Raw genomic sequence first — 26,802 nt, 5'->3', positions numbered from 1 at the left:
GAGCAACTAGGTGCTCATCAGCTCACTTTGGAAGAAAACAAGAAGAGCCCTAGCAAAGGTACATTGGAATTTGCTTGTGCTGGAAGTATTGGAGATGGCTAAGGACCATACAAGTGGGAATACCAAGTTTCCTAAAAATCAAGCTAAAGGACCGGGCGTGTTGGCACATGCCTTTAATCCCAGCACTTGGGAGGCAGATGCAGGAGGATCTCTGTGAGTTCAAGGCCACCTTGAGAATGCAGAGTGGATTCCAGGTCAAACTGGGCTAGAGTGAGACCCTACCTCAAACAATCAAACAACAAGAACAAAAAAATCAAGCTAAATAGATAACTATTCAAACAGTAAACAAATGCTAATGAATTGGCAATATTAGAAAGAGAATGCTGAGTAGAGAAAAAGGAATGAATAGGATGAAAACAATATTTGGGGGTGGGAAAATGTAACAAGTTTTTTATGTGAAAAAAAATGCCCATAGAGATAAAAGTAAAAAAAAAAAAAGAAAAAAAAAAACGATCTATTGAACAGTGTTCTAGAAACTAAAGGAAGAATTATGATGTAAGTATTTTTCAGAAAAATTTGCATAGAGAAATATTTATGCTATTTCAAACAATCTTTCAATTAAATATGACCAAAAGAACAGATGTAGATATTATTGGGTGATGGCCCGTAGAACTCCTTTTGTCCAGATTACAGTTAGAACCCCATATCACAAAGCCTAACCACATCTCAGTTTTCCTTTGGAGATAGTATTGACACCCATTGAAAGCTTGTTGAATTCCTTTAATTCTCTAGTTTTGAGAAACATCTCTCTGCTTACGAAAGAACACACATAAAATATTATTTACTGATTGTGCTCGATCTTATAACCTTTATTTTTTACCCCACCACCATTTATCACATCAAGGCCTCAGCCTGTGTGATTCTTTAGACTCCCTTTACTTCCTCATGACTCGGAAAGAGAAAGCGCGATTTCTTTGAGTGTAGGTACTTGTGCACTGGACATTACCAGTTCTTAATTTAAAGTGTTTGTGAAGTGTTCACTGTATTTAGAACAATACAGCTGAGAACCTAGAAATGAACCAAACAGGGGTTCCATCTAGCTAAGTGGAGAATGGCCACCTGTGAACAGAATTGCTGCTATGTGGCAGTGTGGCTTCCTCAGGACACACTGATAAAGACAGCCCCAGGCATAAAGTGCATCACAGCGCCTGCACATATGGCTAATGTACTAGGATTGGATTTCGCCCTGGTTACACCACATAACTTTGGCTTGGATGAAGATCCTTCTGTCTTTTGGTTCCCTAAGTCTTCTCACTGTGGTCTTTCTCTTCCTACATGGAGGGGAGCTTCAGTATAATTGTATCCAGGAATTGAAATGTTTGACTCAGTGTTGATATCGTAGGAAAAACACAGCCTTCAAGTTTCCAATCCAGAACTCTGTTCTGGTAAGATCACATCAAGAACAGAGCAGAGTGAATGCAGGACACCACAGCTACTTGTGAAGACCAGCTGCTCAGAGCCTACCTTTTGACAGCTGACACATGGCGAGGATAAGCAACATATGGCTGCAAGTATCAAGAGTCTGGTGAGGAAAAGTGAGACGCTGCCCATGCAGTTGATTCCTTTCTCCCAAGTGTCTTTATGTTAAGGTTACATTACTGAGTGTGGGAGGACCATGTGTTTACTGGCTCCATGGCTGCATGGGCGTGGTCATGTGATGCATTCCCTTTTACTGCCAATTGTGCTAGTGATAAGTGGTAAATGTAGACATCACTCTATAGTGAAGATGGGGAAGAGTTTTCAGGGTGATCTGTGCTGTGAGGTCAACCTTAGGGATGTAGATTCACTAAGTGACTGACCCCCTCCAGAGTTGTTACTGTGAAGGTCTGGAAAGTGGTGAGGTTCTGCCACACAGCTCCTTGCTTTTCGTCTCAATCTGTCAGAGTCTAAAAATACCTGTTTGACTAAATTCTAAAACTATTGCTTCTCAGTGTTGATTATATTTATCAGTTTTTGGTGCATAAAAATCTATAGTGTTTATTCTTAATCATTAATAGTTTAAAAGTTAGCACTCATATTCCTACTATCTCTAAATAGTAAGAAAAATAATACGTTCAATTCTACACACTATATTTAATTACTTACTTAATAATTAAATAGTAATTTATTTTTCACACAGGTGCAATGTATACCTGTTACAAAAGTTATGCACATGGAAATAAAAAGCTTTAAATTTATGTTAAATTTATGTTAGTACATAAAATGGGAATATTTCAGAAATATTTTAATATTGAAACTAAGTTAGACACTAATTAATTTGTCTTTAAGAACTTCACAGTAGTATGTCTTTATATGTCTTTTCACTTGAGATTGGCTTCACTGTCTACTGCTCAATCAGTCATTGAAGTCTTTTTTTTAAATTTTTTTTTTTTCCAGGTAGGGTTTAACTCTAACTCAGGCTGACCTAGAATTCACTATGTGTCCTTAGGCTGCTCTCAAACTCATGGCGATTCTCCTACCTCTGCCTCCCTTGTGCTGGGATTAAAGGCATGCACCACCATCCCGACTTTGAATTTTTAATCTATGTCAATTTATCCTAGAACTTAATTGTTATTGATATTGTTTTATGGTTTAAGTTATACTTCCAAAATTCTTACATATGAATAAGAATTGGTCTTCCATATACCAATAGTTTCTACAGACAAATTGTACAAAATCTTCATTTGAAAGGTAAAAATAAGACAAAAAGTAGAATAATAAAAAAGCAATACTGTAAAGACAGAGAAGAGGAGTATAATGAACAAGAGGAAAAATGAATTTTAAGTATGTTAATTTAGGTATTTCTAAGCTTACATTTCAAAATCATTAAACAGCCAACTATCATCTCAGAAGTTGAAGTTCCCACATGTTTGATCTGGGATAAGCCATATACATGGGAACACAAGTTAACTCCACAGACTCTAATCACACAAGGCTTCGATTAGCAGAGCCATAGTCATTCAGAGGGTTGACTGTGTTGTAACTAATAGATGCCAAGGCAAGGAACACTCGGGGAAAGTTAAAGGTACGGGTTTGATATTTGGGAGGCCATAACTAAATTTCTTTTTGATTCATTAAAATAAATCCCATTAGTTTCCTAATTTCTATGGTGTTACAGTATTTCTGATAGGACAGTTACAGTGAAGCAAAAAAGCAGTATTGACTTTGGGAAAGACTTTATTTCTGCACTTCTAGTTCTTTTTGGTGTGTTTTGAAGAGTCAAATTTCAAAGCTTTTGGTAAGAGAGAGAGGGTCCCTGCTCTCAAAGTTCACATGGGCCCAGCCTTTCTTTGTCATGGTGCTGATGACAAAGGTCCCAACTACCCAGTGAGTCTCAGCTTTTAATGGAATATAAATTCTGTTACTGAAGCAGGAAGTTTTTATATCAAATCCCATTCACTTGGGGATATTCTTCCATCTGTGGTTGTCACCATATTTTTAATTTACTTCCATTTTTAGGATGTTTATCCTGGAATAATAAAAAGATAATTTCGGTTATGTCTACAGCTACTTAACTCTTGGCTGAAAGTCATTAAGATTTTTTTTTTCTGAGATTTACTGGGTTATTTAAATATAGTGTTTATAGTATGAGTTTCTTGGAAACAGTGGTAACGCTGAAAGGAGAAATATGGTTTATATATCTTTATACTCTTGTCAAGCCATCTGGCATGACACCTTGAGCATGAGTAGATTTTCCCAAAAGAAAAGTAACATTTACTTAGGTGAAGTGTCAAACTGCAATCTCATGCTGTATAAAAGTCAGTATGTACCAAGTCATATTAGTGAATTCCATCTACCCTGTGCAGAGGTTGATGAACTCAATTACAGAATGTGTGCAGCTCTATTTGATGTGTGAGGAGGTTAGGGGCCCACAATCAATTAAAAAGAACACTTGTATGTCCTGTCTGGGGAAATAGCTATTATGGTATCCCTTATTCTGCTCTTGCTTTTATTTTTCTCTGAGTTTTTCTCTGAACATAGAACAGAGAGTTTGGTAATTCCCATTTCATTTGAAATGGTTTCGTCAGCAATATCTCACAGCAAGCCATGAGGTTGTTGTTTTACTTGAATGAAGCCCCAGCATTATGATTAAATATGCTATACTTTACTTTTTTTTCCGTTTTTTTCTTTTGTAGCAAAACCATTTGAAAACGGACAATATTTGGACATTTATGGAATTACAAGAGACCAAGCTGGGGAATATGAATGCAGTGCAGAAAATGATGTGTCGTTCCCAGATGTGAAGAAAGTGAAAGTCGTTGTGAACTGTAAGTCAAATCACTATTTACCAACTTATAAGAAAAGGTTAAATGCCATATAAAGTACTGTGTTAAGTTACTGTGAGTCTTCAAGGAGCCCCACTGGTAGTAAATAGTACCTCCAGGTGGTGAAAATGTGTGCTATTTCATATAACTTCCACTATCTCAACTGATCCCCAGCCATTCAGTTTCATGGCCAGGTTTAGATATTTCTGTCATCACAGAGTCCAGCACTCTAAAGTGACCCATCCTTGCCTCTCAAACCCTGTAGGCTCGTGCTACTGGATTTCACCTAATCCACTATAGGAGTAGTGAGGTATGCAACATGGGCTAGGAACGTGGCTCAGTTTTGTTTCAGTGCTGCCAAAACTAGTGGATGTATTGGTCAAGATATACTACTGTTGTCATGTTAAGGATGCAGCTGATGTGAATTTTAAAAAACTAGAAACAGTTAGCTTTGACTTTTGGCTCTCCTGAATCATACCTTTGATAGTATGCAATTTTTACAAATGTTCCATGACAAAGAAAAGTGCTTTCTTCCCACTGATTGCATTTATTATTTTATCACATCAATCCGATTAATGTCCAAGATGAACAAGTGTGTGAAGGAGAGTGTTATGCTTATATCCCTGCTTGTAATAAAGTTTGCCAAGAGTGGATTTCGTGAGATTGTCCCTTTAAAAGCCGGAGACCGAGAACTACCCTTGCATTTCGCTGAGCTGATTGCCCATGGGAAATTAGTCAAAGCCTCTTGATCAGGCCCAGAGCTCTGTTTGGCTAGCATGGAACCCCACATGCTTCATGCCCTGCAGACTCCCTGAGGGGAGTGGGGAGCCAGGTTCAACACAGCACTTTCTTACATTGTCATTCATCTGAATCGATTGAGCATGTGGGGCCCCAGTGGCTTTATGAGCTATAATTTGAAGAGAAATTTCTCTTTTTCTCAAATGGGCTCAAGATGAAATGTAATAAATTTTCATAAGTGCTGGCAGATTTAATAGTGTAATCAATATATTTGGAAACTTAGGTCCTCTGAAAGTTTGAAAAGTTTAATGTTTTACTATCCATCTGATATTTCTACCATATGCATATATAAAGAAAATAAACATACATAATACTTGACATTATATTGCTGCAAACTTTGTGTTTATGTCATTTAGTGTGTATTTATAGTCAATTTAAATAGTTTGGTGAGATGATTGATACAATTGATGTCTTTTATATATGTTGCTTTTTCTGATTGAATCAATCAGTTTATTTTTAATCATTTACAGAATTACTATGGGTTGAAGATTACAGGCCACTCAAAGGAGGTTTGAGTGATGACTCTCCCTGAATTTAACTATTTTATTTTAGTCCTGTGCTTGTATTTCTTGTTAAACTGAAAAAAAAAAAAAAAAACCTGAAACAAAGGAGAAACATATGCAGTTCAATCATTAGACCTTGGAAGGTTAAAATGCATGCATACACGAAAGAGAAAGGGGGTGTTGGAGAGGTTGTGAAGCCAGACAGAGCTACTGGTTTAGATTTGGACAGATTGTATTTGGCTCATGTGAGGTCAAATGTAGAATCTAGTCATTTTAGAAAGAATCACAGACAATCAGATATGGGAGATAAAGCCAGAGCAGCAGAACCTGGATCTGAGAACTCACAAAGCTGGGGACAGCTGTTCAGTGGGGACAGCATTACACAGAAGGTGGATGTCGTCCTGCTGTGACTCACCCTGTACTTTCTCCACCCTGATGTGTGAAGTGGCTATACGTTTAGCCAGACATAATGTACCAAATTTCACCAATAAAATAGATCACCGTTTCTAGGCCGGGCGTGGTGGCGCACGCCTTTAATCCCAGCACTCAGAGGCAAAGGTAGGAGGATCACCGTGAGTTCGAGGCCACCCTGAGGCCACAGTTAATTCCAGGTCAGCCTGGGCCAGAGTGAGACCCTACCTCAAGCCCCCCCCCAAAAAAAAATAAAAATAAATAAATAATAATTCACTGTTCTATAACTAAGTAGACTTTGAAACATTGGAGAAGGTTTACTTTATATTCTGCATACTTATGCAGAGTTGGTAGTCAGAGAGCCATGACTTCCATTTTTTTAACAGATAAAATGATTGAAGAACAGAGAGGTTGCATTTTGTATAAAGTCAGAGAAATAATATTTTATATGCATATTCCTATGTAACAAATATAAAATATTTTAGAAATGCAAGAATTGTAAATATGTTTAGAAATAAAATATTTTATAAGTATGTATTTAAAAATATAAGTTAAATTTACTCTATATTGTCAGCTCTGTGTGGAGAATGGTTTTCCTATTCTTTGAGAATACCTTTATTACAGCTATATCAAGGAATAACTAGTCCACAGAAAGACACCCAAACAATAGTTAAATGATTGAGCCATTAAGGAGATTGCATCCTTCCAAGTGGAGAATCTATCAGACAAAAGGGAGATGGATGAGGCAGGAGGATTTTTTCATAACTATCTTTTTTCTCATAGAGAAATCCATAGACGTTATACTGATTAACTTACTTCTGATAATATTTTTCCTATCAGAATTTTCAGGTTATTTCAACAAAGAGTCTTCCTACTTCAACAGTGCTGTTATTAAACACTTCTGTTTTTCTTTAACAGATAACAATAGTTAAACTACAGAGAGATTAAAACATTTAATAACCTCCCTGATTTTCAATGTCAAAACAGACATGACATGAGAAGGTCATTAACTAAGATGAAATAGAAATCAACTAGATTAAAGTAAAAGTTCTCTGGACGTTTTTTCAACTTTGACACATTTTAAAGTCATATTGAATAATTTACTTGTTATTGTAAATGACTGAGCAGACAATTCTCAGTAAAGTGGAATAGAATGATTCTTCCTATTGTCAAATACACACTGAAGACATTTTTGTGTAAGCTTTGAATCAAGTTCTGTCCAATATATGACAGGCACATATTTGTGTATTATTTGCATCTACTACATATTCATGTGTGCAAATATGCACTTTATCTTCCAATATAATCAGCTCTAAGCATGTGGAATATAATGTTCCAATTAGGATAGCTTGGTACAATTGTATCAAAGTCTGCAATGATGGACCACAGGGGACAGGTTAGACGAGAATGCTTTTGTGGAAACAAGTGGTGGTGGCAGGTGATACACTTTCAGAAAGTTGTCTCCATTTGGTGATTTGCTCAGAAGCATCACACCTCTGACTACAAAGAGTGCAGAGGACCAGGAGTCATCACCTTGAACTTAGACAAAATCACATCATTCAGAGTCTGAGTTGTTGGAACAAAAGAAAACTGAGCATCATTTGAATCACCAATCAATACCTTAATTTTTATCTCTGGTTACATATTATTCTTCTTATTTTTCCATTGTCTTCCTGTTTTACATATGATTATAATTTAGGTTAAATTACACATATATTTTACTTTGTTGTACTTAATGTTTCTTTTAAAACCAATTAGCTATTATTTTACAGTAACAATTCACAGTGTATGAAATCCATGTTGTTTACCTTCTACATAAAGTATAAGTTCGTGCACCAAGGTCATGCACTAGGTCAGTGATATAGCACACACCATGCCTGCATTATAAATGCATTCGTTTAGTTTATCCTCAATTGTAGTTACCTTTGCACTGCTGGAACAAAACACCCATACAAAGGCAGGTGATGGGGGCTGGAGAAGATGGCTTAGTACTTAAGGCATTTGCCTGCAAAGCCAAAGGACCTTGGTTCAATTTCCCCAGGACCCACATAAGCCAGATGCACAAGGAGGTGCATGGAGCTGGAGTTCATATGCAGGAGGCCCTGGAACATCCATTCCCTCTCTCTTTCTCACCCTTTCTCTCTCTCTCTCTCTCTCTCTCTCTCTCTCTCTCTCTCTCTCTCTCTCTCTCTCTCTCTTTCTCTCTCTCAGAAGGAAATGTTATTTTCACTTCCAGTCTTGAGGGAAGCTCCATGACGCAGGGAGAAGCGTTGCAATGAGTAGAAGCTGGGCATCACCTCTGCCAGAGCAGGTAGAAAACAACAGCAAGAGTGCGAGCAAGGCACAAGTGGGGGATCTGGCTGTGATATCTCTATGTTTGTCCCCCAAACACACTTCTTTAGCAAGGTTCTATTTCCCACATAGCCATCAGCAGGGGTCAAAGCATTAAGAACAAATGAGTTTACATGGGCATCTGTCTGATTCAAACCACCACATCCTCAGACCTTACTACCAGACAGTCAAGGTTCTCAGGACTGAGATTCCAGCTCATTATTCTAGGGAAGAGAGAGACACAGAACATGCCCTCACAGTTCAGTGTGAGAGGTGCTCTGACAAAGCAATCATGAGTCCTTAGACAAGGTGACTAGAAATGTATCCAAACAACCTCCACTTATCACTGAAAGCGTCTGAGAAGCTTTGGCCCTAAAGAACTATGGAGGATAAAGTTGAAATTGACTTAAAAAATTTTATTCTGGAAAATGAAAAGAAAGGTATACTGGAGCTTTGGGACAATTCTCTTCGCCCTGGGAAGTAAGGGGATGGCCATTGTTCAGTCAGGAAGCAACATGCTGGGGGAAACAAAGAAGAGGGTGAGGGGGAAAGGGAGGACCCCAGAGGAGTATGAAAACTCAGAGTGACACAGGTACACAGAAGAAGGATGGAAATCAGAGCGAGACTGGAGCACAGAGGAAGATAGGACCTCGCAGGCGGATGGGAGGTCAGAGGAGAATGGGCACTTCTGTGGCAGATAGACACTTAGAAGAAGATAGGTAACCCAGGGGAAGATGTTTGTTTGAAGGAGAAGGGGTACTTAGAGGAGGTCCTCAGAAGAGGCCGGGCACCCAGAGGAGAACAAGAACTCAGCGGAGCATGGTACCCGAGCCCAGGATGTGCATCTCAGAGGGAGGCAGGACGGGGAGTTGAAGAGTTTGCGTAAGGATGGCGAGACCCAAGGCTTCGTGATCAAGGAGAGGACGACTCAGGGGTGATAAACTATTCACATGAACATCTAAATATTAGATGAGCTTACTTAAATATTTTATTTCCTACACCTGTAGAGAATACTTTGGAAAATTTCTGCTTCATCATTGCTGGAGTGTCAGGGAATAGAATAAAATGGAATTCCTAAGGAAAAAAGAGCAATCAAAGATATGATCTAAAAAGTGGAGCAAAATTCCCAAAGGTATTTAACAGAGACTAGAAACATATAGGTAATCAGCCCTCAATCATGTTTTTAAACAAAACAGTTCTCCTCAACAGATCAGTTAAAAAATACAAGAATCAAACTTTTTCCTGTCTCCTTGGAGCTTTCATATGAAAAGTTCAGACTTACTTTTGTGGTTTATATAATCCCTTAGAAAACTCTGTATTATACATGCAGTTAAGGAATGTGTGATTTCTCCTGCTGAGGGAGACACAATAGATCCTTTTTTTTAAATAGCAAAGATGAATTTCAATTAACCACTAGGGTGCCAAGACATTTTTTACTTATGAGTCTGGCACCCAGTTTAATGAAAATGTATTCTCTCAAACTCTTAGCTAAACTTTGAGAAGGGTTTTAGTGCAACACAACTGTGAGTGATCTTTCACCCTTTGGATCAAGGAAAATACAATGCCTTTCCCATAATGAAATAGTTATTGTTTTTACTAATCTTCTTTTATCTAAAAATAAAAGATGACAAGATATTATTGCTTTGCTACAGGACAAAACATTTTTTTTCTTCGTAAGACTTTATTTTTATTTGTAATTATTTCTAGGTTGAATTTCATGGTTTCAGGAAAATAACCTCTCTAAAGTAGTTGGTATTGTAACAGTCAGAGGACAATTTCAAACAGGCTATACACACTCTGGTTTAAAAATTACCCCAAATAAACAGTAGCATTAAAGTTAAGAGACAAGGAACAAAAAAACAATTACAGGAGTATACTCATATAGATTTAGGTTTTCATGTTCTAAGCTACCAGAGGGGAAAAATGACAATCTCCAAGTGACTTTGCAATAAATTCTTTGAATGGGACAGAAGGTTTCAACAAGTCACTATAAACATGCAATTTTTAAACCAGTACTTATCAGCAAGTTTTGTCAGCAAGCATGTAAATAAATTTTGCCAAGGAATTTCAGGACTAAAATTTTTAACACAACACTTGAGAGGCATTTATAAACTTGCAACAACATTGAGTTAATCTGGGGTGTTCATATCATCATGATTACACTATACAAATTGCCAATCTTCTTATGTCTGATATTTCATGCACACATTTGTGTGTTCTGTATATAAGAATACAAAGTCAAGAATGAAATGGGGTGGTGAGGGGAGGAATATAATGGAAATACTATAAATAATGGCAGCATGTACAGAAATTGGAAGAAGCATTTCCAATTCGTGTGAAGAATCCTTTGTAAATCTGAGCTTGCTCTGCCCTCACTCATTTCATCCTGTGCTTATTTATTCCCTTGTCCCTCTCCCTCATCATTAGCCATGCCTCTTTGCTGTTTTTTCCCCTTTTTGAAAATTGTCTATCTTTCCTTGCATATTTCTACTCACATGTAAGGAAATACTAAACCACCTTTAGAATAACAATAAACTCAATGTATCTGTTCTTGAGTAATTATTATTAGTACTGAATTCTTAGATCCACATTATTTTGTAATATGTAAATGGGCATAATTACTTCATGAAAATTTACTAGATTATAGTAAAAATTTAAGAACAGGGATTATAAAATCAAGAAATTAAGATAGAAAAGAACTGAATTTTACTTTTTCCTTGATTTCTTAACCAAATTTTCAACTTTGTACAAAAATCTTTAAGTTTGGTCTGGATTCCTTCATCTAAAAAAATGATGGTGGTGTTGGGAAGATGGCTCAGTATTGAAAGATGCTTGCTTTCCAAGATAGCCATCCTGAGTTCAATTCATAAACCATGCATGTAAGCTGAGTGCAAAAAGAGACAAAATGGTCTGCCCTTTGTTTGTGGTCACAGAAGGTACTGGCAGACTCATAAACACATACATATATACACACATAGTGAAAATGGATAAATATTAAAATGAGATAAATTAATGATTTTACTATTCTATGGAACCCTCTGTAACTATGACTCTGATACATTTCTTTGAAGAGTAACAGGACTTCCCTGGGCTGCATGGATGCCACTTTTAGTAGGTGGGGGACAAAAGTTTAAAACTGTCTTTGGCTTCATCATAAAATATATTTTTCCCTATAGCTTTGTAAACAAGACAATTGACTTCTCTGATCTACTGATGGAAAATGTGGGCAGTCCCTTTTGGCCTTTCTCATAAATTCATTAAAAGAACAAGTACAGCAATAGAGAAATACATTGTAGAGAGTTTCAAAGGCAGATTGCTGTCTTCTATACTGGAGTGTGAGGAAACAAAAGCCATATTTGGAATAAGTTAAACATAGGTTCTAATCACTGCTCAGTCACTTGTTAACTATGGAATAATGGAGAATGTAGTAAACCCCTGAGGACTCAGTTTTTTTGTTTTTATGTTTTTAACATGAAATCTTGAATGATTGTACCTGTATTAAGAATTTCATAGAGGACTGAGTGTCAACATATATACAAAACAACAAAGTTACTGGCTCAAAGCTAGTCATGTTTATACTAAAATAAATAGTATGTCAACATCACTCTAACTGTTAGCAAGTCTGCCTTCTTTGGAGAACTGTGATCTCTTTGAGAAGGAAGAATTCCATATTTCTGCTTTGAGTTTATGGCGTCATGATACATGGCCTTCGGGACAGGCTATGGAACATGTCACATGACTTAGAATCTAAGATCTAACCATGGGAACTCAGTCAATTATCAAGCTTCTGGCATGACCATTTCTCCAACTATGAAGCTGGAATATGAGCACTGCTTGAGGTCAAACACTAGATGGCTTAGTGCATATGGTTATTCGTACCAATTCCCTGCACAGGGACTGGTGATAAATGTTAGTTCAATAAATAAATAAATATAAGACAAGCATCTATGGAATTGTACAGTTAGTAACATACTGTGAAATCACTGATGTGCTTCCATCCTAATGAGTGGACAAAATTGAGCTCAGTTACTATCAGAAATCAGTTCACAACAGTCACAGAAGGAGTTAGGATGCGAATGAAACCTTCAAATCCTGATTTGAGGGCTGTGGCTTCCTTCCTTAACCCGTCCTGCTTCCAAGTAAGTTGAAACAGAAACAATTATTTCCTATAAATTCTGCAAACTCAAAGGGCATGTGGGAAGACAGTGAGAGCTGACGTATAAGAAGAGTGGATCAGTGAGGAAAAAGGGAAGGATTTGAGTCAATAGGATGGGCACATTGGTGGCTCTGGCTGGATGATCCTGGCATCATGAAGAGAAAGAGAAAATGCGGATCCTCAGCCAGCAGAGGAGATTGTCGCAATAAATAATCCATAGCAATCAGGAGACTCTCACTATAGTTCACTTCACATTTCCTTTGAAATGAGGGCCATTGTGTAATGATGAATGCACCAAAGACTAATACATAGCCAGTCTGCTCACTGTTACACAGGGCAAAAGCAAGTAAATAAATAAATAATAAAAAGTTGTAAAAGCTAAGTCTACTGTGCCAAGACATGAAACAGCTCTTGATTTCACAGGTGAAAGAAAAACAGAACAATTCTCTGCAGCATATTCAGAGTGAGTTCTGAGATTTAGCATTCTGTTTGGACTGCCTTGAGGCATGGTCTACTCAGTTTGTCACTGAGCATAAAGCTTCTGAATGGCAACTGAAAAATAAAAATATCTTGTGGCTATTCTCTAATTATTGTAAATTTGGTGTATGTAATTTGGATAAAACACATGTTTATAAGTAACATAGCTAATGCATATTAATATTTCTGAAACACTTTCTACCTGTTCTAGCAATGAACCTCTGTCTCCCAGAACAGATGTCCTGTGAGTTTTACACTGGACAGATGCATCACCATGAATTTCCATAACTATATGGGGGAGGGGTGCTGGTAATTAGCTGATGGGTACAACTGTCTCATTCATTGGTCTTTCATCTCTGTGAGAGTGTTGGTTTGCAAACGCTTGTTTATCTCCTTAGATGTCAAAAGGACTTAGAAGCTTGATATTACTTAAACTACAGATTAAGTCTTTGCTATATCCTTTCTTGACATATACTGTCCAGCCAAACAGGAAATAGATCGATATGTCTTATCAATTATTCACTGGTAAAGAATCCAGTGTTCTGACAGAATTTTCTCAATATTGTAAGCATGGTTAAAAATTTCACATTGTGCACCCAAACCTTGCTTTAGGAACTTCCCACACCCATTACTTGGACCACTGCATATAGCTTGACCTGAGCTCACCTTCGATCCTGATTAAATTTCACTGGGAGTGATTTTGGTCACTTCCGGCTGGGTCTCTGGCACTCTCCATGGATCTCCCGCCGTGTGTCTTTCCCTTTCTTGCTCAGAGTAAGAGAGGCCTCAAGAAAGACCTTGAAAGCCATACACTGAAGTTTACAATGCTGTCACTACTTTCAGCCCTGGATGGGCATGTGAGGCAGTGTCTCTTTGCCCCTCCCCGTTTCACTCCTCACCTTTAATTGACCTGAAGTGGTCTAGACATGGAGGTGAGTGAGGGCCAAGCTCTTTAATTGCTTCATTGCATGTCTATTTATATTTGTTCCCAGAAGTTGTCTTCTCTGATTTTAATGGTCAGGGATAAATATCGTGGAAAAAAATATCAATATTAGCTTCTGTCCTACCACAAACGTTTAAAGTAGAAGAAATCATGAAAAGCTTCCCAAGCAGAGAAGAAGGATACTGGACCCTCTTTTCTCCTGTGAGAAGCCAGAGCAGCTGAATTTCTGTTTGCATATGTTGTGAGTTTGGGTAGGTGGGCTTTGACAATACATGTAATTATGTTCAAATCACAACTGGATTCAAAACTACATGTGGTTACCAGTGTCTGAGGTGAACTTTGCTGGACAGGGGATGGGACACTGTTTGCCTAACTAAGTCAGGCATGCACTAGAATCTAGAAGGAATCTTTTCAATATTTTATTTTATTTATTTATTAGAGATGGGAGAGTGAGAGACAGAGAGAGTAAGAGAGAGACAGAGAGTGAGAATGGGTGCACCAGGGCCTCTAGCCACTGCAAAGGAACTCCAGATGTATGCACCACCATGTGCATCTGGCTTATGTGGGACCTGGAGAATTGAACCAGGGTCCTTAGGCTTCTCAGGCATGCACCTTAACTTCTAAGCCATCTCCCCAGCCCTCTTTTCACATTCTTAAAAGTTAAACTCTGAAGAACACACATCTATCTTAACCCCATGAAAAAAGGCAGTCCTGCCTCTCTGACAAAAAGGTATAAAACTTTATTTTCCTCTTTAGGCTAATTTTGGGGAGTGTGCTGAAAAACATCCAGAAGGCACCTAAAAGGTAACTGGACAATATCTCCCATGGTGGTTTGTTCAGGTGTCCCCCATAAATTTACATGTTCTGAATGCTAGGTTCCTGGCTTATGGAGATTTGGAAATTAAAGCCTCCTGGAGGGAGTGTGTTGTTGGGGCAGGCTTATGGGTGTTATATCCAGCTCCCCCTTGCTAGTGTTTGGCACACTCTCCTGTTCCTGTTGTCAACCTTATGAGAGCCAGGGGTGATGTCCACCCTCTGCTACTGCCATTGTTTTCTCTGGCCATCATGGAGCTTCTCCTCAAGCGTGTAAGCCAAAATAAACCTCTTTTTCCCTCAAGCTGCTCTTGGTTGGGTGATTTCTACCAGCAATGTGAACCTGACTGCAACAACCCCTCTATATAACAATGTGGCTTTTGAAGAAAGCCTGAGAACTGACCACTTGCCTTTACTCCATTCTACTTTGTCAACTGTGTCTTTGCGATCCTTGGGGGATGTATGCACAAGTTAAAACTTTATTTGTGGAGAGGAAAAGATAAAAACTGGACTAGAACCACAATATGCTGGGAAATCCAACTTTCACTAGGTTTTGCCATTAGGAATAAAATTAGAAGAGGAACTCATACTGGCCCTGCAAATTCTACTTAATGAATCTTGCTAGCTGCAGAAAAGAGGTGACAAGCCAGGGCTATTGGCTAGCTATGTGCTTTGGGTAAGGCATCCATCCAACTACAAGAAGAGCCTTAGCAAACAATGCATATGCATACAGGAGGGAATCCGGTCCAGCTGGAATGTACAAAGGTTGGGCAGGGGCAGGGAGAGCATAAGCGAATACAAATGGGAATGAAACCAGAAAAGTATTTACGTGTGTCCAGAGTATGTATGTGGTGTGCTATGGTGCTATGTACAATGCCTGAAGCAGATGCATACACCCCATGCACTTTTAGGTGGAGGCCAGGGATCATCAAGATTTTCTTCACTTATTACTCATTTATATATTTCTTTCCTTGAGTAGGGATCTCTCCCTCAACCTTGAGCTGCTGCTATCCATCAGTTAGCAAGCCCCAGTGATTCTCAGACCCCAGATAGCTATGTCCATGTCCAGCTTTTCATGTGGGTTGTGGGGCATCGAACTTGATTGTTTGCAGTTGGAGAGGCCATCATGTTTAAGTGGCAAGTAGTCTTAAACACTGTTCCATTCTCCAAGCCCAAAGAGTATAGTTTTTCCTTAATTTTTTTGTTTATTTTTATTTATTTGACAGTGACCGACAGACAGAGAAAGAGAGGCAGAGAGACAGAGTGAGTGGGTGCACCAGGGCCTCCAGACACTGCATACGAACTCCAGATACATGTGTCACCTTGTGCATCTGGGAAATCAAGCCTTGAACCAGGTTCCTTAGGCTTCACAAGCAAGTGCTTAATTGCTAAGCCATATCTCCAGCCCCTTAATTTTTTTTTTTTTTTAATGCAGGATCTCACTGTAGCCCAGGCTACACTTATACTCAATATGATTTTCCTACCTCAACCTCTCAAGTGCTGGGAATAAAGACATGAATCATCAGACCTAGCAGAACAGCATATTTTTGTTTATTTTTGTAAACTTAGGAGTAAATATCATATTAGACTATATAAAATAAAATATAATTTTAATCATAGTATTAAGCACATTACATTTCCTCCATCAAAATGCAACAAAACTATAAAGAAGCTAAGATAAAAGGACAGTGAGGAAACTCCATTATAAAGATGAACAACCATAATCAAAAGAACATTGATTAAAAAGTAAAAATAAAAGTAAACTCTCTCTCTGTCTCTCTCTCTCTCTTTCTCTCTCTGTCTGTTGCTCTCAAATAAATAAAAAAAAAAACAAAAAAAGAAAAAAAAGAAACAGGGCTGAAGAAATGGCTTAGTGGTTCAGCATTTGCCTGTGAAGCTTAAGGATCCCAGTTTGAGGCTCTATTATCCAGGAGCCATGTTAGCCAGATGCACAATGGGGCACACACATCTGCAGTTCGTTTGCGGTGGCTGGAGGCCCTGTTGCGCCCATTCTCTCTCTCTCTCTCTCTCTCTGCCTCTTTCTCTCTCTCTCTGTCGCTCTCAAATAAATAAAAATAAACAAATAAGCAAAAAATAAAGAGCACTATTGTGTTATTTTCTCACATCTGCCATAGTAGAGATTTAGTAATCACCCTCCCAGGATTGAACACCTAACAGTGCCCAAAGCTATATAAAATAAGAAACATGTCCTTCATAGCATAGCTCAACTTGCAGCAACGTGGCCCATTCACATTGGAAGCCAGAAAGGATTACAGTTGTTAATCTCTGAGCAAGGGCTCAGACTAGCCACTGTGTTGATGCATGGATTCCAGTTAAAATTTATTTAAAAAAGCTTACTATCCCTGAGAGACTTGAGAAGTCTTGCCCTCTTGTGGCAATAAAGATGATAGTGGTGACACTCCCTTTATAAAGAGTAACAGAAAGACAATGTATTAATAGCTTAAAACAGGACAGAAACCTAGTGTACAGTCCACTTCTCCTGCTACAGCCTTGGCACAGGACAGTGAGACAGGGGAGGAGGTTAGGGGTAGAGAAAATCTCTTCCCTGAGAATTCCCAACTGTAAGACTTAATCTGAGGAGATTTGAAGCTGAATTTGCACTGCCTAAAGAATTCCCAGTAAAAGTTCATGGTGGTTGCAAAGTAGAAGGCTCTCTGGAAGCTTGGCAGAAGAAAAGCTGCATTTTACACCAAAAAAAATAAAAAAAACAAAAAAACCCACTTAGATGATAAGCTTCAAAAATTTTGCAATATGGAATTTGAGATGCATGAGCTCTCAGTTGAAAATCCAGCATATAAAAGAAAAAACAGCTGGCAGCAGAACAATAATCAAACCAAGTGTGGCTTAAGACACAGGCACTACAAATTCAAGAGATGGTCCCAATAGAAAGTAGAACTGACATGCTTGCTGAAATCAAAGGGGAATTATAGCATGATGAAATAAATAATACCATTTAAATGATAAAACAATTTTGTTAAAAAATCTCTTGTCAATCGATCAATATCTATATTTGAAAATAGAAATCTAATAAAACCATTTTCTCATGAAACCTGATAGGCTAGTTTTAAAATTTCTACAGATAAAATATAACTCTTCTAAAATGTTCCTCTGAAAAAATAAAATAAAATGCCCCACGGAATCTCAGATGTGACATACTGTGTTGTCATAAGTGGTTGATCAATGTAATGATAGGCACGTCTATAATGGGCCCATGAGGCTGACTTCTCCAATCAGACCCATGTATGTCAAGAACTCAGAATTTGAAAAGGAAGTCTTTACAGATCAATAGAGAAAGATAAACTAGTAAATATATGATTTGTGGAACTAATTTTGATAAATAAGGTTTTTTGAAAAAAGAAATGGTGCTGGGCATGGTGGTGCACACCTTTAATCTCAGCACTTGGGAGGATCGCAGTGAGTTCAAGGCCACCCTTAGAGTACATAGTTAATTCCAGATCAGCCTGGACCATAGTGAGACCCTACCTTGAAAAACAACAACAACAACGAAAGAAATGGAACCCATCTCATCATGTGAACAAAATTAATGATACATACATTCAGAAAAGAACTGTGAAAGATAAGTTGTGAAAAGTCTAGAAAAACCTACACAAGAATATCCTCCTGATGCTTGCCATAGAAAAGTTTCTGTTAATCGAAGAGAAAGTTAAGTCTTGATGGAAATAGCATGTGCAGTACTGTGTGAAAATGAATAATTTCTCTTACAAAAGAGAAAATAGAAAAGTCATGAGCTGGTGAATTGCAAGGAATAAAATCAATAAAAATCAAGTGGAAAATACAAAGAGCTCTTATCAAAAGAAAACAAAACAATTTCCTAAAATGTTTCACAGCAGAGGAAAAGCTACTGGATAACAAAGGTGTCTAGTCTCATTTTGCAAGAGCCTTTAGCATATATCAATTAAAATGCACAGGTTACAAATTTTAAATTTCATTCAGATTCATTCTTATTTCTGTGAAAACTTGGTTCAATGAACTTTCATGCATATCACTGGGAGTGATATAAATGCATTGTCACTTAGGAACTCGGTAATTGCTGAAATATTATTTCTGAAAATGAGAACAGGGGACATGGGGATATACACAAGAACCATCCCAGAGGTACTCATTATAGTAACTAGTCCAAGTACAAAATTCTGTGTCAACGTCACAGGTGGGCTTATAATTGTGACAGGACAATAATTTCTATGAAGGCAGGAAAATACATCTGTGATCAAGCTCCCATCAACATAAATGAATCTCAAAGCATCATATTGAATTAAGGAATATAAAATTAAGCTGTATTAAATAATGATCAATAGAAGCATAGGTATAATGTCCCAAAGTAAGTTAAACAAAGCATATTGTTTAGTGATGCCTAAGAGATGGAAAATTCTGACAGAAGACAAAAATTCTGACAAAAGGCAGAAGAAATGAAAACCACACCAGTAAAATTGGTTAGATATAGCTAAAGAGAGAATCATCAAATTGGAAGATAGACCTGGAAATATATACAGACTCCTAATGAAAACCATGAGACAGAATTTTAGAAAGACAAATATGAAGGTAGGGTATAAGTCAGCTATTAATCTCTTACATGACATACACGAGGCCCTAGGTTCAATCCCCAGAAGGAGATCTATGGTATGTTACACAGCTATGTAGGATGCACTGATATGATTCCATAAGGGTATATCATAGAAAAGGGGAATAGCTAATATTCAAATATAATGGTTAGGACTTTTTAACAATTGTAAACTCTAATTTTTATTTTTATTTTTTCAAGGTAAGGTCTCACTGTAGTTCAGGCTGACCTGAAATTCACTATGAAGCATCAGGGTAGCCTTGAACTCTTGGTGATCCTCCTACCTCTGCCTCCCAAGTGCTGGGATTAAAGGTGTACACCACCTTGCCTGACTTCTAAAAATTTTATGATGACAAAAAGTATACTTCAAAGTTATTCCACCAAACTCAAGTAATTTAAACATTAAAATCACATTAGGAGACTAGGTTAAGTGGAAATTGCACACCAAACTTATTCAAAACTAGATGCAAGCATTGCAAACAAGATATTAGCTAGTGTAGTGGACCAAGAAACATAGAGAAAAACATAATATTCAAGGTGAATTTATCCCTTGAGTCCCAAATTGGGTTTCATTGCAGATTAAATGAAAATACAGAAGGAAATTTTAATAGATTCAAAGAAAAAGTAAGTAAAGCTCATTATAGACTTATTAAAACCTCTTAGTAAGCTACAAAGAGAAGAAATTTTCACTTAATAACAGGTGCATACAACATATCTACACCAAACACTCAACTTACATTTTGCCTTTCAAATCAAGGAAAATTTTGACCCTCAGTCAGTATATATACTCAACAGTTTGGTGGGAGTGCTTGAAGTAAAAAGGACAAAAGACATAAGACACTACTTATGTATGTGTCCCCCAAATTCATTTGAACCATAATCCTTGCTGTGACAATATTAATTAGTAAGGACTTTGAGGAACTGGTTATCAAGAGGTTGTCATGACTGAGATTAGCACCCTTGTAAAAGAGATTCAAGAAAGCCCCCTGTACCTTTATGCTATGCCAGGACACAGAAAGAGAGCACAGACTAACCAGACAAGAAACCCTTGACTTCAGTCTCTCAAGTCTCTGGAACTATGAGAAACATTAATTATTTTATGGAAATAGCCAAGGTATTTTGTTCTAGCAGTTTTAATGAACTAATACAATGGCTTTAAATAAAGGTGCATCATTTTGTTCATGGATACAATCATGTGGTATACTATAAAACCAAATTACTCCATTGGACAATTACTAATATTTTCAGGAGATTAGCAATGGGGCTGGTTAGCCAGGTAATAATCAGAAACAATAATTTTTAAATACTGAATTTGTAATAGCAAATATATATGTATGTATCTTGCTTTTCAAACCTCTGTGGACCAGTGTGCTATTCTGGACTAGGCTGATGGCCTGTTTCTTGTCTGCCCCCAGCACCATGCCTAGCACTCAGTGAGCACCACGAGGGAAATGTGGGAATAACACATATGAAGTGGCTCATTTCAGGCAACAGTTCACAGTGGAATAAGGATTTCACACAAGTATGTCTTGCATAGAGATTTTTTTCCTATGACATGGCCATAATAGCAGCCTTGCTCAGGGTGTGCTGAAAAGGGAGTTATTAGATGTGTTGATGGTCAGTCAATGTGAATATGCCCACATGCATCTATCACAAATTTGGAATAACAACCTCATGGCTTCCTGCATTGTATGCATTTTGTTGTAGAATAAATCACGTTCTTACCACGCACATACTTGACATGAAATAGATGCTGACCTTTGAGTAACAGAGAAATGAGAAGAAAAAAAAAAAAAAACTTAAGCATTCATGGTCGTTCTATATATGCCATAGTCATGCTACAGTTCCTACACAAGAATTTTCTGGCTTAAAGTCACTGCTATGTCTTTCTGATTAGATGTAGCTGATACAGAGCTATGTAGAAATCACCAGTTCCCTGCCATTGTGGCACAAGTAGAGTCATATACACAGTTCTCTTCCCTGGTTAATAGCAAGTGCTTTAGAGTTGTCTGTGCTTTTCTTTTTATTATCGTATTGTATAAACCTATACTCCTGCATGTGTATGATCTTCTGTTAAGTCCATACCAAAACACAAGTTGGAAGACGATGTTCAAACTGACTTTAATAGATAAATTGTAATCCAACTTCTGGTTACTGGTAAGTTGTATATGTCTCCTCATTTGGTAAGCCAAGATTGGTTTATGCATGATAATCTTTCTTCTTTCTTTGCATCTCCAGTCTCAGATAAACAAGATTTTCATGTAATAGGAATATCATTGCTAGATGGTGAGTCACACATGCACGACTCCCCACTAGCTCCCCCATTTGTAAATTAATGTTTAAGGATATTATCGAACACCAGAGTTGGCATAGTCATGGTGAGACAATGAAGAATGAGGCACATGCTTCCCCATGAAACAGGCTCTTATTTTAATTTCTATCAAATTATCAAATGCTACACTGCTGAATAGCAAACGTGAAGCTCCAAATGGGCTCATATGGGAGCTTTTCTATTTGTAATTGACTTTTTAAGTTATGTTAAAGGCTGTAAAATAAATACTATGACTTTATGCCACAGGCTTGTGTGCAATTATCAATGAGAGTATAGCAGATCTCTGGTAAAAAACAGTCAAAATTAAAGTTCAATGTCATCAATTTCATTAGTGTACATGATCATTTGACAGTGCTATGGATGGCTTTTAAAGAATGATATTGTAATTGTTAACTGTTGAGAAGCATGCCATAAAGACAATGCTGTCAGAGGGTAGTAAGTGAGGATTTTATCCTCACCAAGGACCAGGTAGTGGGAACAAAAGCTTTCTGTGCATTATCTCATTTTATCTTTGCAGGGAGCTGTGAGTTAGACATCTTTATTTCTATCTTACAGGTGAAGGGGAAGTACTTCTTACTGGTCATTCCCTTGAGGTTACAGAGAGGGGTGGCTGACTGGAAATTGCAAGCTTTTAACTCCTCCTTAGATTCCTTCCTTCCAATGAAAATCTACAAAACATGAGTGACCTTCAATCTGCCTTCATCTGCAACTTGCTGTTCTGGAAACACGATTTTCATGCCAATGGTCTTTTTCTGGGTATAGCCTCTCTCCCTTCAAATTTCTCTCATGTCTCTTTTCTTTTTCATGATTTAGATAAAGTGGCTTAGGGAATAAAAATATTTTACCTTTCTGTCTATAATTAGACATGTGGCAGGAAGTGATGAAGGCTGGCTGAGAAACCTTAACACAGGAGGCGCCTAGCAATGGCTGAAGAAAATTCATAGGAAAATGGTTTAGCTGCCTAGGAGGTCTCTCAGTTTTGTTGTCACTCCTGTTATTTCCTGACCTGAGACCAATCATTTCATGATGTTACCTCTGTAGCCCTTTTCTCTTTTGTGTGTGTGTGTGTGTGTGTGTGTGTGTGTGTGTGTGTGTGTGTGTGATCTTGCATGTGTGTGTTTGGGCAATGTGACACAGGACACCTATGGAGGTCACAGGACAACCTGGGGTGACTGTCTGCCTCCCACCTTGTTTGAGGTAGTCTCCTGCTTTTCACTGCCGTGTTGGCCAGGCTAGGTGGCTCACGAGCTTCCCGGCCGTTCTCCTGTTGTCACTTCCCTTCTCACTGTGGATGAGTGCTGGGATGCCCATTCTACAGTATCTGGTATTTTTAAGAAATAGGGTTCTTAGGTTCCAAACTCAGGTCCTAGTGCTTTTCTCACTGAGCCATAATTTCCCCAGAGCCATTGCTGTGGTTTTATTGTCTGTAGCTCATTGGAGCTGGAGCTTAGTGAGTATACAACATGAAGCTACAGGGTTATTTTTGTCCTGGAAGGTGTCAATGGTATTTCATTTGAGAAATGATATTGATAAGATACTGACTGCATATTTTCATAATGAAACCACAAAACATTTGAACCTATAGATATGTCCTTAATAAATTTTTCAGAATAATAATTATACCTGATTTGTTATGACATATAGAGAATGCAAACTATATCTTTATTAGCCTGGGACACTCTTCCCAAGTGAAAAAAATATGAATAATTAAAATTTAAACCTTAGTGTCTGGAGGGATGGCTTAGCCATTCAGATGCTTGCCAGAGAAGCCTAAGTACCCAGGTTTGATTCCCCAGTGCTCACGGAAGCCAGATGCCCATGGTGGCGCATACATTTGAAATTCACTTGTAGTCCCTAGAGACCCTGGCATGCCCATCCCCGCCCTTTCTCTCTCTCTGTATCTATCTCTTTCTTTCTCTAATAAACAAAAATGAAAAAAATTAAAAGTTAGACCTTATAAAACACTTTCCCATATAATACCTTATTTTAATTCTTACAAGCATCCTAATATGTTGTAAGCATTTTTCCTACTTTACAGATAAAATAACTGAATTCATTAAAAGTTTAGCATACAGAAACTCCAACAGCTGTTTGTCCTCAATACTGAGACCAGAATAATGCCATTTATAACAAGCACCTGTGTTCCTTGTTCTATGCACACCATATTTGTGCTTGGATTCCAGCTGTATCAAGGAATATAATTTATTGTATATGAACGGTATCCACAACAATTAACTTTAGTGGGTCTTTTTTGCTAATCATTTATAAAATTCAATCCAAGTTCAAACTCATAACCCTATCTTCCAAGAATACGATTTCCCCCCTAGAGCAAATGTTTTCCTCTTTTTTTCATGATGCCCCATTGGGGAATGCAATGTTCTCTCATACTGCTCTTATAGAATGGTTTATGTCACTGTGGGTACTTATTGATAGGACTAAGTGCCTGACCATTCCAGAAACATTTCTGCAGAGGAAGTGGTAGAGGTGGTGTGTCAGCTAGAACAGAGTTCAAAGACATTTAATTCTATGCCTAGAGACTTGCTTAAGTTCAATTTTTCTATTTGTTAACTGGGCATACTAACTCCTCCTTTAACTGTTACTTCTAGAACAAAGTCTATAAGAAGTCTGATACACACACTGTCTCTCTGTATCTGTGTATGTTTTGTATTAATCTTTGCAGTATTCAGTGTTAGAATGTTATGTCACGGGTACAATCACTAAGAGTAGAGAACAAAATGATCAACTTCCAAAATGCTTACCCTTTGGTGTGTGAAGACATATGAAACAACCATATCCCTAATGGTAATTGGTTGTGTGATGTAAAAAGTGTAAAAATTAGAAAGTGAGAGAATTGAAGGTCATGCAGTATGACCAGCAAAGACTTCTGGTAAGGTAATATGAATAGCAGTGAAGATTACCCTAGGGAGCAATGTTTGTGTATGTGTGTGTGTGTGTTTCATTGAAGGCAATTTTATCTAGACATTTATTCTCAATACATTGTCATTATATAATTACTCAACAGCCCAGTGAGAACATCACAAAATTTAAGGGACATTACTAAGTTGAGAACACAAACAAGTGTTTTTGCATGTGCATGTATGTGTGCATATGTGTGTGAGGGAACAAGTGACCTCTCTATAAAATCATGTAGAATATATATCAAGGGCATTATGGAAAGCTTACCACATAGATGTGCTAGTCCTAGAAAAAAAATTAGGCCAAATTTATACAATATTTTTGAGTATGTAGGAGTGCTACTTAATAAATAGAAAAATAACAGGAGAACACAACAATAAATACAGTGGAATTACCTGAATGTTCTACTTGGATATTATCTTCAACATTTGATTTTCTGAACTAATACTCATTTTTCAGTTTTCAAGACCTTTCTGCTTGTGACAAATTACATAATTCATTTTTGTGACCTATTTAAAATGGAGGCAAGTGTTGGTTTTATGTGAATGTTAGCAATTAGGCAGAAAGAAGTTAGAGTTACAGAAATTTTTAGAGATGCATTTTCCCAGTAGTGTCAGAAGATTGACTATGACTGGATTACTCATTTATCTGAAAATTGTTGATGCAAATTATTTCTGTTCCATACCAAGCACTTAGTTTTTGGAAAAACATTTTTCAACATTTCTTCTCTTACTGTTAAGGGAAAAATGATTGAGTAGTTATTTTTTCACAATAAATAACCCGCAGTAACATGCTATGTTAATATAAAATAATAATGCTAATATTTTAGTTTATGACTTCAATCTACAGCAGCATGAGGATCCTTAAATTTCTATTATTGATTTCTATGCCTGTATTCTCCATAAGCACTGACCTCCATTAAACTCCATTAAACATAGTAAGACTTGGACAAATACTGAATGTGAAAGTAAAGAGTGGGCATTATCCATGTGTAATCACTATCCACATTTATTTGAATGCTTCATAAGGTGTCAGACATCAGAGGAAACCTGTCCATTGGGCTTTTAAGACAGACTATGATGAAAAATTTATAATAAAGCTGTTCTATGGTAACATATACTTCAATGTTTTAGGGACACAATACTTTGGGAAATCATGTTTCTAATTTGGGGCTGATATTCTTAGAGAAATATTGCTTCAGACAGTGCTGTGGTAGAGGGACTTGTTTTCACAGTGGGCTTCCTTCCATCTATAACAGAACCTGAGCTCTGCATCTACCTCTTTATTTCAGTGCCTAGGAGAGGAGGGTTATAACCACGCCTTGGCTACCTGCCCAGTTGATACCCAGCCCCCGTTGTCTTCATTCAGTGCCTGGTTAACTTCCTCATGTGGAGAACCATGATTTGTGATGTTATGTCCAGGATGACAGCCTGGACATAACAAGTGGACAGGGCTGCCAACTGAAGTTATGACATTCAACCCCAAAATTATCATAGACATTGGACTAAGCAACCAGTTAATTATAATATGGTGGGCTCTAAACATTGTAAATCATTGATACTGACTATATTATTCTTGTATTAGTTAGTTTAGTTAGCTAGGTAGTTGTTAGTTAAAACTTTTCAAAAAGACTCTGATAAGGTGACTACCACAATTTTCTATTTGAAAGTCAAGTTCAGGAAACATTGAACACCCTATCTCTCTACTAGGTGGGTAATCACAGAATATCTTTACCATGCTAAAGACTCTAAGAGACTATGAAGAATGAAACTATGATTTGACATTTGCCATTTCTTTTTTGATAGATTTAATGGATATTCATGGAGTATAATGTACCACTGTGCAAGGACAGAGCTGCTCAGAAAAAGATAAACCCAACTGCTGCCTTAATAGAATGTATAACCCAGTGAAGCACTGATATCCCACACAATGCATTTTGATGCTACTCAAGGAATCTTCAAGAGCATATTTTAGCTCTTTTTTAACCAATGACCTTTATTTATTTATTTGAGAGAGATAGAGAGGAGAGAGTGTGTGCACCAGAGCCTCTAGACACTGCAAACGAACTAGAGATGCACGCACCACCTTATCCATCTGGCTTATGTTGGTCCTGGGAGTAGGACCTGGTCCTTTGTCTTCACAGGCAAGTGAACCAACCCTCTCTTTTTAGATCTTTTATTTTTAATATTTCAAATATGTTGCATACCTTAATTTTCAA

At 37.5% G+C, this 26,802-nt stretch overlaps 1 protein-coding gene across 1 annotated transcript in view; it reads left to right on the top strand.

Annotated features, from left to right (window-relative positions):
* Positions 1-26,802, top strand: part of Negr1 (neuronal growth regulator 1) — a 763,865-nt gene that overhangs the window by 491,829 nt on the left and 245,234 nt on the right. The window contains exon 4 of the mRNA XM_045138599.1: positions 4,176-4,307. Coding sequence (XP_044994534.1) covers positions 4,176-4,307 — 132 coding nt within the window. The remainder of the gene's footprint in view (positions 1-4,175; positions 4,308-26,802) is intronic.

The sequence above is a fragment of the Jaculus jaculus genome, chromosome 19 (assembly GCF_020740685.1).
Source record: "Jaculus jaculus isolate mJacJac1 chromosome 19, mJacJac1.mat.Y.cur, whole genome shotgun sequence".
NCBI classification, from domain to species: domain Eukaryota; kingdom Metazoa; phylum Chordata; class Mammalia; order Rodentia; family Dipodidae; genus Jaculus; species Jaculus jaculus.
This window is presented reverse-complemented; position numbering and strand designations above follow the sequence as displayed.